Source organism: Lissotriton helveticus, chromosome 10 (assembly GCF_964261635.1).
Source record: "Lissotriton helveticus chromosome 10, aLisHel1.1, whole genome shotgun sequence".
NCBI lineage: Eukaryota > Metazoa > Chordata > Amphibia > Caudata > Salamandridae > Lissotriton > Lissotriton helveticus.
The window spans coordinates 95340928-95354461 of record NC_136071.1 but is presented as its reverse complement, the minus strand read 5'-3'; the positions used below and the strand labels follow the sequence as shown (position 1 = coordinate 95354461).

The 13534-nt window shown below is 41.9% G+C and overlaps 1 protein-coding gene across 1 annotated transcript in view; it reads right to left on the bottom strand.

Moving 5' to 3' along the window:
* The window catches only part of PKD1 (polycystin 1, transient receptor potential channel interacting), a 464326-nt gene that overhangs the window by 239714 nt on the left and 211078 nt on the right, over nucleotides 1-13534 (bottom strand). Inside the window, exons 5-6 of the mRNA XM_078664851.1 lie at nucleotides 12878-13534; nucleotides 5580-5760 (exon numbers count right to left, since the gene is read on the bottom strand). Coding sequence (XP_078520977.1) covers nucleotides 5580-5760; nucleotides 12878-13534 — 838 coding nt within the window. The remainder of the gene's footprint in view (nucleotides 1-5579; nucleotides 5761-12877) is intronic.

The window sequence follows — 13534 nt, the reverse complement described above, 5'->3', positions numbered from 1 at the left end:
ATCTGAGGTCCTTTTTTTTGGGTGTCCTCCTGACCCCTGTTGGAGGTCCTGGTGGCCGGCCGATATTCACCCCCCTTCTGCGGAGACGGGGATGGCAAAGAATCTGGGAGTCAAGTTGGACACCGGTCTGTCCCTTAAACCACAGATCCTGGGCCTGGTAGGACAATGCTTCAGGATACTGAGAATGCTCAGGAAATTCCTTCCTCTTCTATCCATTGCCCACAGGAAAAGCACAGTGCAGGCTATGGTAGGTTCCAGGCTTGACTACGCTAACGTACTCTACCTTGGCCTCCCTGATTATCTTCTCTCACGTCTGCAGGTGGTGCAGAACTCGGCCGCTCGTGCCATCTTCGGCCTCGGCCGGAGGTCTCACGTTGCGGGCCTGCTGAAATCCCTCCACTGGCTTCCGATACGGAAACGCATCGAGTTCAAGACGCTGACCTTGGCATTTAAGGCACTCCATGGCTCTGGTGCAGGTTACCTAAGGAAGCGGTTGGGATTTCACATCCCATCCAGAGCACTTCGCTCGGCATCCCTTTCACTGGCTACTGTCCCGGCAGTCAGGCGCGCTCGTATCGGGGGTCGCTCTTTTGGATACCTTGCTCCCCGAGCCTGGAATGCACTGCCACTGTCACTTAGGAAATGCGTGACCCTTTTGTCCTTTAGGAAGGAGTTGAAGACGTGATTGTTCTGCAATTAACTCCCCTCGGCCGTGATGGTTGTGTTGTGTTGGGTCTGATAGCGCCGGGACACTCGGTCCGAGTAGCTGAGCGCTTAATAAAACGTTTATAACAAAACATAACATAACATTTATGCCGCTACAAAACCATTTTCATGTATGTACCAGTGCTTGGTGGAAACGTACATACTTGTGCACAATGTACATTTGCACATTTGAAAAATTGAATGAATTTGGACTGTCTCCACTTGCTAACTTTCTTTCCTCTTTACCGGAAACATTCCTTTTAGAAAAATCCTTGTATGGATATGTTTACCAGAGAAGGATAGCCTTCAACTCTTTTGAATAATAATGAGGTACAATGCACATCATAGGCCATAAATGACTTCATAAAAGATGTGATGTTGAACAGAACACTTGACTTCATCCTTTTATCACTATCAATATACTAGCCTGGTGGAACGTTCAAATGTAGGCTCAAAAAGTAAGCGCAATTAGCAATTCCACATCAGCCATGAGTTAATGAATCTAGCAAATCCATCCTATGTTTACAGCGCACGAAACCAAGCACTTGGGGTCATAGTTTGTATTAATTAATGCAAATCAATATCCAGCATTTCTCAAGATCTGACTTAATTGCAGATATGAAACAATACAAAAGATAAATAGAAGAGGGAAAAAAGACAGAAAATAATCAAAGGATATTATGATGTGAGACTGTAGAAAGAATGTAAGCGAGAGCAGGAAAAATGTTGAAATACAATATGCTCTTAAAAAGGTCGTGGATGTGAGTGGCAGAGCTGTACATGTCCAAGATGGCAGGTAATGGAAGATGTTGGAATTATTTCCATAAAGTAAGCAATAGTCCCAATGATGAGTAACATGGGGATAAAAGAATCAATAGCACTATTGAAATGTCAAATGAGCAGCACAATAGTTGTATAATGATATTGATTCACAGTGCTGTTTGCAGTAGGAATGGTGGGGAAACCAATCTTAAACACAGGGATATTGGGTGTGACATTGAATCTAGTAGCAGAGTACATGGGCTAGAGACTATGCTGTTGAAAAAATATTAGTGCATTTAATGGATGTTGTACCCAATGTATCATTGTTAGCATGCTAGGTCCATAAGTGAGATTGATTTTAATAGTGATCTTTAATTCTACAAGTTATTTACTTTATAAAGGTGGTGCAGCTCCTGAATATCGAGTCCAGTATATTGTGGGACACTAATATTGTGGACAAAATATCTAGGGACAAAACATCAAAAGGTAAGTATGTATTGATTTACTGAACCTAACTTCACATATATGTACCTTGATGATATATACCTTCAAGGTACATGGATGTGGAGTTCAGAATAGTAAATCTATACTTCGCTCTGTGCACTCACTTTTCAATATTTTGTCCTTCGATAGTTTGCCCACGATATTGGCGTGCCATCATTTTCTTGTACTCGATATTCAAGAGTACAATCATTAAGGTAGGATATGCTTGGTGTGTGGTCATGGGTTACATCGATGCTTGTGTCTGAGCCTGGTGGTGCATGTGGATTGGATCTCCAGTTTCCTTTTTGTGATGCAATTCGTACTTGTCTCTACCTCTTCCAAGCCTTTGTGACTCGTCATTTCAACTGAGGCGAGATGCAATGGACTTGGACTAGGACAGGTGACTTACAACACAGAAGACAGAAGTTTATGGCTGAAGCTCTACACAGACATAAAGCCAGGAGATCCAGGCTGGAATTGTATTACAAACCAGTGCATCCTGTGCACATGGCCATACAGATTGTTTGTCATGCAAGGGCCACATATTGGTGCTACAGAAAAGGTCATAAAGTTACTCCAGTAATACATAATGCATGCCTTCTCTGGTACGCATTCATATGTGGGTGCTCCTTTATTTGCCTGGGGACACATCCCCACACGAATGAAGGAAATCTCTCTTTTCTTGTACATGGTTCTACTACTAAAGCATTTGAAGTCAAAGGGTCAGTGATGTGCTAAATGTATGTGACCAAGAAGACCATCTACACATAGGAAGATTCCATGGAGGTGGTACCTGGACTCTTTCCAACAGAAGAATCTGTGTGCCCATGCATAGATACTGACAGTGCAATAGAAAGCACAATGCGCATTGGCACTCCGCATGTTAGCCAATGAAGAGGCACTAATAAGCCGCCCCAAAAAAAAAGGAAAGTGCAGTTCTGCAAAGGCGCCACCTCATGGGGTGCTTCAGGGCCCTATGAGATGTCTCAGTGCCAAGTGGACGCAGACAAGGTGCAGCAGAGGCACCCTGTTTGCCAATGACGAGCATTTTGAATGGACATAGCCCTGTAGATGCTTCTTGTTTTTCCTCATAAGGGCTGAGAAATCTTTATAGGAAGCAAGGTAATGTAACATGGCATATAACATACCATAACATGGCATAACAAAACATAACGGTTGTATTTGTAAACCATATGTTCACCCCTGGGATATCATCACAATGTGAGCAATATCCCGGATGAGATAGATTGTACGTACATGCACTACTTGTAGCACTTTGAGACCCTGAACTGAAGGGAATAAACATCTGCCAGAAAGAACATGCTTGTCCTCTCTGGAAGCTCTATTACAGATAATGTACCTCTGAGTCAAAGAAGTTTCCAGGTCAGATCCTGAGAGGCAGCTGGGAAGGGAACATGACACACAGCTGGTCAGCTTTCTCCGGCTACTGATAGGCTAGATCCCTATCACAAGCTGCCAAAAGCTGCATCTGCCAGCGTTAACAAGAACTAACTGTTGGACCAAGGGGAAAACATCAACCCTGCACTGACCCCGTCTGCTTACAAGAGCCACATCTTAAATAGGATGCTTTCCCTGTCCCTGTTGCCAAGTGAAAGCACATTTGGACACATCTTGCAAGATCTGAATGATGTTGACTCATGGATATGCCTACAGCATGAGCAAACATCTGTTTGAGGAGGACCACATGCTATCTGGAGATGAGCGAGGATAAGAAAGCACTCTGGAATCGAGTTCTAAAGAAGAAACAATGAGCACGGAGTTGCAGACCTGGATTAGGATCATGCTGGAGTTGTGACTGCTTGTATTTGTTGTTCTTGTTGCCATTAGCAGCTGTGAGCTCCTTGGCTAATAAAGAACTAAAAATTGAACTGTGCAATGCATGGAAGCAGTGACCGGCACAGCAAATAACATATCCTTCAAGGTCCCTTCCACAGCAGACCTCCTCACAAGACTAACACATCTTCCCACTAAACCCTGCCTAGTGTTCTGTACCTCTCTGCCTTGAGGTTCTAAACAACTACACAATAGATGTCAAAAATAAGAGGAAGGAAGTGGCAGAGGCATTCAAGTTTTTAAAGAGAGTAACTACATCACTATAGATATAAATTTGTTCAGTAGAAGTTTCCTCCGAGAACTAGAGATCTTGATATAAGACACGTTATGTGGGTGAAGGAGGGTAAGGATATGACATTCTAGCCTACATCAGGGGATACTTATCACAAATAGGTAGTAACTGAATTACAACACTCCCAGGATAGACTAAAATAATAAAGATAATGTTCCTGGAGCAAACAGAGGATAACAACTTCTGGGAAAGAAAATTCAAAGCTGGAGACCACGTACGTACCATGTAGCAAGATTATGTAAAGTAATCATTATCTTCTTCCTTTCTCTGTTACCTATCAGGCTCCAACCGCAAACCATATGGAACTGCAGATCTCCTCACAGACTGTCAACATTCAGTTAGTATTCTGCAAGATGTGCCTCCGCACCTTGCTTCATTACACCATGCACGTCACCTCTAGACCACACCTTTCACAGGTAGATGATAATTCCTCTTGTCCGACATTTTTTTTCACTACTGAGCTACTCCTCCTTCAGTAGATCACACCATGCTTCATAAGACCATCCATTCCCACTCTAAACCACACCCTCACCCTAAGGTTACCCTTCCTTCCGCTAAACCAATTTCATAACCATTGACTACACCTCACCTTGCTAAGCCACAACTTCTACTAAAAAATGCACTTTACTACACTACACTTCCATTCCAGCCACTAGATACCGACTCCACCCAATGATCACACACACTTCACCTTTCCCCATTAGAAACAGACTTTTCACCACATCTTCCTCCACTACACTGCATCACCTCCAAAGACAACACCTTTTGCCTGCTAGACCACACCTTCAAATAGACTTATTTTTCCCACATTAGACCAAACTCTTAACGAACTGAACCTACACACGTCCACAAGATCACAGCTTCCTCCATGAGAAAGTGAGTCAAACCTTTTACATAAAAGATCATATTTTGTCTCAGTAGCCCACACCTTCTCCACAAAAGCACAACATGCTGCAGTTGGACATACCTATACCAGTAGACTACACCTTCTCCAGTACTCTGCCGCTTGACTACAGTTCCTATCACTAAACAACAGCTTCCCTCACACTAACCCCACAAGACTTCACAATATGTCACTACACTACGGCTTACATCCACCGCTCGCCTCCTTTCACTATTGATACCTCTTCACACAAGTTCACACCTCTTTCCAAAAGCTCACACTTTCCCACCCAAGGTTCTCTTTGACCCCATTAGACAACAACTCTACTTGTTAGACAAACATCCCGTAGCACGGCGCCTACAAGGAGACCAAGCAAAATACTCCAGGCATCAAATAAATTCACTCTATGAAGGTGCACTTTAGGTGAATAGACATGTTTCTGCCTGTAGCCCAGACAATTGGGATATGTTTAATGGTTCCATCAGCCATTCGGGCTTCCAAGGTCTGAATCACATGTCAATTACTTGCCGATAACCTCCTCCCTTGAATGCATGTAAACAAGCTCTAGAAGCAGACAGACATCTGACTGTGCTGGTTTACCTGATGATGTGAGAGATCAGAAAGTTCTGGACTTCTAGACTGCCCACCACTGCCAGATCTCCATTGCCGTTGTTCTGGCAGAACCGCTGAGCATCGAACCAGTCTGCTTTGTCCACGATGAGCCGGTAGCAGTGATTGTTCCCAGTGAAAAAGGTGCCACCTGGAGGACATGTTGGAGCAACTAAATAGGAGAAAAGCAAATGATCACTGTGAGGTCTCCTGCCGCATACGGTCTACTACCCTTGTTATAATTTAGTGCTCACTATATAGCACCCATCTTTTTCGTCTTTAGGGACTAGGGTATTATTCAAATGCCTTTGCATTCTAAAAGAGAATCCACTAAATAATTCAGTTTTTTTTAATTACACAGCCCTAACTGGCATACAGCAGCTTCTATCACCATCAGGCCACCACCACTACTGACCCGCTAGGTACGAGGAGGTACGTGAATGCTCCATATTACATAAAATGTAATGCAGCAATAACTGCATACAACACATCTCACCCCTTTAGTAGAATGAACTATAATACAATATATATATATACAATAGAACGAACTATAATACAATATATACAACTATAATACAATATTACCAAACTGTAAAATGTGGGCAATAACCATAAACAGCAACTTAATGATATACAGAACCTATTTGTCCAACTTCTTTGGACTTTGTCTCATTCTAATTGATTCCCTCTTGTGTGGTAGCATCTCTTCCCTACAACCCTTCATACGTTTGTCCACTTTATCTTTCCATTCTCTACCACAACTTACTTATCCACACTTTTGCCAGTAGTATCTCAACAATCAATCCTCACCCTTTCTTTATTTCACCCAGAATCACCTACCAAAGTAACTGCACTTCTTCCAACTCTACTTTGAACTGCTGAGACAAACCTTTATTACATTATTGGAGTACTTATTTTTTTTAGCAGTTTGTTCCTTTTCTTCATTCAACCTTTTTTTAAAACCCCACTTCTTAGAAAAATGTGTTTTGCATACTTTCAGTTTTACTTCCACCTGTTATTTTCCTTTAATCAATCGTATCAACAGTCCTCTTGTATCACACCTACAACTAAGTCTGAGAGTTAATTGCCCCCAATCTTTCAACATACCTCTGACCACTAATTGAGTGGCCGCTAGTCATACGTCATATCATATATCATACCATTGCATTTCTTCTGCCATTCCTCTCCACTGAAAAATATTTCCATTGGCCAACAGCAGCCTTACTTCAATAACTCCATTTGATCTCTCTGTAAGTCTGTTTGCCCTGAGATTGTATAACACTGCCCTTTTGTGATCAATATTACTATCCTTAAGAAATGTGCACATGTCTTCTGAGCATAACTGTACCCCATTATACAAGCTGTTCTTGGTATCCTGATTTGCAAAATAGTTTCTCACTGTATGCGTGAACTCAGCTTCTACCCACTTTGATGGGAATTTATCAAAATCAATGCAAAACCATTATGTCCACCTAGAATATCATTTGGTCTCATCATATATGTAGCCACCTTCCAAAAAAGCTTTATCTTGATGCTGCACCAGTGTAAACAGTTGGGCTTTAACTTCATTCATTTAATTACTTGTCTGACAGATGGTACAATCCTTGACCAGAACACCTCATCGCTGTTGATACCTGGCTACCAATGCAACTCTGTCAATCACCTCTTGGGTTTGCTGTGCCCCAAATGACCATACTAGGGTCATTTGGGGCAGCACTTTTAGAGGTACCCATCTAATTCTCCAAAATTCCCTCAATCGTCATCCTTGGTAATGACATACCTGTGAAAATCTGACCTATCTTCTGTCAAACAGTTTCTTAACCATTCTCTATTCTTTTACAATAATGTATCTTCACAAATAGTATTTTTGTATTCTTCTTTTAAAATGCCTTCCCCATATTTGTGTCTGAAAATACTACTCAGCCTTATTCTCCTATCAATTTATCATCACATATATTCATTTTTCCAACCTCGCTGACTTTATTCTTGAAGTCCAATCTGCTTTACAATAGTTTTTGCTGACATAAATTCGATTGGTAAATTGTACACTTGTAAGGTAGCTAACCATCTTGTAATCCTTGGTGATGTTAACCCTAAAACCCTCATCATCAAGTTAATGAGAGGATTATAATCAGTACACATTATATCATAAACCCCATATATGTGTTTTAAAACATCTGTATGGCCAGAATACCACTAGTTTCACACACATGACAACCAAAAAACTCTTTCTACTTCACTTAGTGAGCATGATAGCATATTCAATATATATATAATATTATCGAAATTTCTGTAATCGCACTCAACCCTACTACAATTCCTCAATACATTTCTCATAGCATTCGTTTTTCAAAGAAATGTTCTACAGATTTGGAGTAATACGTCAATAACCACAAATAGTATCTCAATTGGTCCTTCTCCTCTAGGATTAAGCCTGTTCATTGATATCTACTTATCTGTTTCTTTGTTGTACACCTTCTTCATCTAAAATGTCCTAAATAAGTTACACGATTAACCTTCAATTTGAAATTCTTAGCTTCGAGTGTCAAACCCTATTCTTATACTTTTTGAGCACTATTGTCCTTCTGAAATCATATTCCATCTATGTTGCCACCTAGACTACAATGTCACCCTTAAAATAGTTTACACCTGGCATGGCTTCTAAGATATTTTGCATCAGCCTTTGAAACACTACTGAAGCAGTTGCTAAACCAAACTACATTCACCTGGCCTTAATGTCATACCTAAGCCAGCTTAGTGGACCCAGATTTAATGAGTTGCCCCCTTCTTAGCAAGGCAAATCGTCACCATTGTTTTCCTTTATTTTTAAATTCAATACTAGCAATGACATAACCACCATTTCAGTACTTGCTCCTCCATACTCAGTCAGCTTGACATTGATCGTTATTTATTCTCCAACATCTTTATCCCATTTACTGTAAAAACGTATTCTGATATGATGGTTTAACTTGCTGCTGACTTTACTAAACCTTTAAATTCGATTTTATTAAACATTCATTTGAATATGGTATCTTTATTTGTGCTCTCGTCTTATTGCCTCACAACATTCATAGCATATTCTATATCATCATCGTCATTCTCTTTACCATACACTGAATTAAAGCACTTTCTAATCTAAAATCTTCTGTACACGTAGGCGTAAAGTCCAACCAGTTAGATATCTCTGCAGGGGGAACATTCCTTGGCAGCATGCACACTTCATAAATTCTCCACCAGTAGAAATCTTACTTTCTTGCTAGCTACTGCTACTGCTTCTTGCTGTTAGTCTTCAGGCAGTAGTAATTGGTCACCGCTAGTGTAGATTATTGGTGTACAGTTGTGATAAAAGCGGTATAGTCTGCTGACATGCTTGGGCTGGTACACCAGCAATCGAACCAGCGAGGCTCGTCGCCAGTGGAGGGGAACTGGAGCCAGCAAACAAAATACAAACATCACAGCTGAGGTGAACTGTGAGATACATGTAAGACAGTGCGTGATGGTTCCTACAATGCGCAGCAGGTGCTGAAGAGAACAAATGCGTGACAGCATTGCTTGAACTGTGAATTACCAATTGCTACATCCACACAACAGAGGTACCATTAGGTTCCAGCTACTACTGACCTGCTAGTTAAGCATAAACATTAACATTTCACGTTCCGTATCCCATAAAAAGTGATGACGTAGGAGTTGTATGCAAAGTTTTCCATAAGTATTTTATTATTCTTGGTTAATTTTGATCCCTATTTTCCCACTAGGTTGAAATTTTGCCCACCATCCGCCAGTAAGCAGTGTGTTGCTTTAGCAACAAAACTGGGAGCAGAGTTTTTTTCTCTGCTTGACAGCTAAGCTGTAGAACTGGGTCTCTGTGCTGGCTAATAGTATAGCGAGACATTTGGCTTTTCACAAGATCAAATCATTTTATGTCTTCTTGAACAGAATATTAGACATGTTAAATTCTTTGCATACCTCCATGCTTCCATACTTTTTTTTCCAAAAGAGTGCAGCTGTGATGTCACTTTGGTCGTGCATGTGCGATGGGAAAGGTCAGAGGATAGAGTAATCTCATATTTACTTTATTTGTTATTTAAGTAACATTCCCACACATGCTTTCAAACTCTTCAGAGTCACAGCCTGGGCAAGTGTTTTAGCAACAGGGCAAGTAAAGAAAATCAAGGCTGGCAACAGAGATGGTTAACTCAGGGGTAGAATGCATTCTTTCAGGAAGAGAAGGCTTTTCAGCCCTGACTGGTACTTCCAAAGTTTGCTTCAAGTTAGAGGAATAGTATTCAATGGGGATTCTCCTTGAGAGTGGAATTACCGGTATGTAACGTTTACAACGAATTTTTTACAACGCACTACCATTACAACGCAGGCATTACCACGCATACCATTACAACGCATTGCGCTGGGGGGCGCTCTAGGATAGGGAATAAGTTTAATTTTCTATCCAACACCTTCCCTAGTGTCCACGGGGACTGGAGTTGGAATAGAAAATTATACTTACCACTATCCAGCACCCCAAAGCGCTATGCGTTGTAACGGTATTCGTTGTAAATACCGCGTTGTAAAGGTATGCGTGGTAAAAGTATGCATTGTAACGTCATACATCCGGAATTACCCCCCACCAAATCTTTTGGATTGCACAATGACATCCTGGCTGTAAAATTGAATGATTAGTTTGGTAGTTCAGGGGCAACAGCTCTGAAAAACAGTCAGCACATGACCTGGGACAGCTTTGTTTGTAAGATTCAATTTATCTGATTGAAAGCACATTTTTTATCCAAAATCAGACACTTTCTGAAGGGAAGTCTAAATATAGAGTAGATTACAACATCTGGATTTTCTCCACAATACTATTCCTATAGTGTAGTTTGCTCTAGAAATTGGGTGACTTTCAGTTACCACTGAACTCTTAACCAGGCTCATTGTTTTTAAATCAGTCCTCTGCTCGAGTGGTAACCAGTGGGGTGAGCAGAGAGCAGAGGGGATATGATCCGATTGTTTTAGGACCAAAATGATGTTGATCACATTGTTCTGCAATCTTTGGAGCTAAGACGTCATATTAACAGAAAGACATCAACTATGCCATTACAGATGCCAATACAGAAGTGGACCTCTCCCGGAACCAGATCAATGCAACACAGGCAAGATCCCAAGGAGCCAGAAGCAACACGGGCAAGATGTGAATTTGCCCACATTATTTACATGCAGAAGGAATGAAAGTTCATTATCAAAGGTTTACTTCCAGGTTACAATCCATGCAAAATGTTGGTGGGGGCAAGCCTATGGGGAAGGGCTAGCTGAGTGGCAATAGCATGCATGTGGCAGTCTTAGAAGAACAACCTCAGTTCTAGAGTCATTGATGAAGTGCCAGATACACCTCATTCAATGACACACGTGCAGAAGGTCCAAGACCAGCGAGTGATTCTCAAGCACATCAGAAGTAGAACTATGTCACTGATGTTGTTCGAGTACACGTGACAGGTAATGTTATTTCTTTCTAGTAGGTGTACAAGTTGAATCCTGAAGGCATTTGATGGAATACACCACAGGAACAATACCTGACTTGACGTGGTACATGCAATGGTAGAGAAACAAAAGCTGGGTTATCCTATCTCCACTCAAATTCTTCACAAGGCAAATAAATACTGAAACATGGCCTGCTGTGTTGAATGCCGTGTAGAGATGGAGGAGGATCAGCCAGCAGGCTGGTCCTTCGCTGCCATAAAGACATTGTTCCCTGATGTTAAATGTGACCAATCTTAGGTGGAAGCCACAATACAAGTCATTTAAAATTAAGTTGTATTGTAGATATGTTGCAAGTGAAATGGTTTTAAGGTTTTAGGATCTTACTTTTCATCTTAAATCCTAGAGGCATACAAAAGTTTGCCAGAAACTTTGTGTCAGTGTTTAAGTTTTTTTTTACAGTTGCTGGCTGGATAAAAGCAAAAAGGTTGGCCAAGCTTTGTTATGAGTGAAGTAATGGAAAAGTATGTCTACTTTGTTGAGGAATACATATAAGCATAAAGAAGTGCTGTTGATGGTGTCAGCTGCTTGATAATCTGTGATATGGTCCTCGGAAATAGCTATAAAGGTGGCAAGTTTGGCGGGATATTAAGGTTCATCGCCACTGAAGATATAAGGGAGTGGGTGCACTATGGTGCAGCTGGCTTCCTAGAGTGGATATTTGGCCTTTGATTGAAGCAATAAACTTGTCGAAGAGCTCTTGTCTTGTGTGCAGAGGAGTGGTTGGAAGCACCCAACGCTTTTCTGGTAAATACAAATAGTTCCTATGGTTCTCATGCCTCTATTAGAGAGCAAAGCGAGTAAAGTCATTAAGCACAGTCACTGATGTTTATAATGGTAGAAAATATGTAAACTCACACTGGCATCAACAAGGTGCTGTGAGCACCGCCACTTATGGTGTAAAAGCTGATGGTGACATATTTTTATATAGCGCCTTTTATCACAGAATGAAATCTTGTATCACTGTAACTGACATCTTTCTGTAGATATAGGTTAAAAGGCAACTTAACAGACATCTCTTATGATATTAGAGATGCCCACTCCAGCTTGTAACAGGTCAGTAGGCATGGTGAAGCAGTATTTCTTATACTGTAACATGTGACTCACTCTCTGTATGAGCTATTGGGCATTGTAAGTCCTGTTTCTTGTCGCATGGCAGATGTCTTCATGTGCTTGTCATACGTTACAGGCATTGGAAGCAATGTCTCTAAAGGCACTGAAGATGTCATCATGTGCTGGTTATATGTGAGTGGCATCTTTGGTGGTAGAAGACAGATTAGCCCATCATAGGTAATCACACCCCCTGCATACAGTGCTCTACTCCATACATGCTCAAATAGCATGTTTTGTGATGGGGCCATATTATAGGTCCACGTCTGCCGCTCTGCTTACTTCCACTTGTTCTTGGCTATAATTGGAGGTTATTGTTTTGAAAAAAATATTTAAAAACTAGTATTGTTACCTTTAAGAGATAGGCTTCATAGTTAAGTGATGAGTGCATGTCCTACTTTAAAAAAAATAGTCAATAGTGTAAGCTACAGAAGGCTACATGTGAGACTTTGGGGAGCATATTTTTTTCCCCAGATCCAGATGTTTTGTTGTGTCAGAGTGTAAAAGTAATTGCCAATGTCATGCACTTGCTGCTACTGCCTTGAACCATCAGTGAGTGACAGGTTATGTGTGTGGTGAGAGATGGACACTCATGTGCTTCATTACCCCATCGCCTCCTTGCCGCGATGTACGGTTTCACATATCGGACTCACCTCTTTGGCCCTCTTCCGTGGTGATGCTGTACATGGCTGCCAGTTTGGTGCCTCCTCGGATGGTGATATTGAGATCCAAGCTAGAGTTGGTCTTCACCGGAGAGGGACACTGCAAGGCCACATGTTCTGGGGGAGCCTCCACCTCCACGACTGCCTGGTCTGAGACCACCTTATCCCCCACGGAAAGGCTGACCGTCAGGTTGTAATATCCAGGTAGAACATACTGGTGGAAGGTCGCTAGGCCAGTTGCATTGGCCAACACAGTCCCATCACCAAAGTTCCACTGGAGAGTGCCAGAGAATATGGGCATAGAGGCATTGAGTGAGATGACCTCGAAGATGCTGTAAGGGTTCTGGAGAGGAGCCAAGTTGACCAACAGTTCTGATGGGAAAACAGTGGGGATGAGGGATGGTCCACAGTGCTTCGATGGAGATACCTCGCTGCACATCGGGCAACAGCCGAGTGAAGTCTCCGGGGGAAGCTGGTCCCCGCACAGGCACCGCTCATGTTGGTCCAGAGCACCATGTGTCCAGTCGCCAGCATAGCACTGGGCCGCACAAGACTCTGGAGTGGCGTTCCCAGCAGACACCGGTGACAGGGCAACAATGGCGGGGATTCCCGTATGGTTGTTTGGCAGGCAGGCAATGTAGTCAGCAT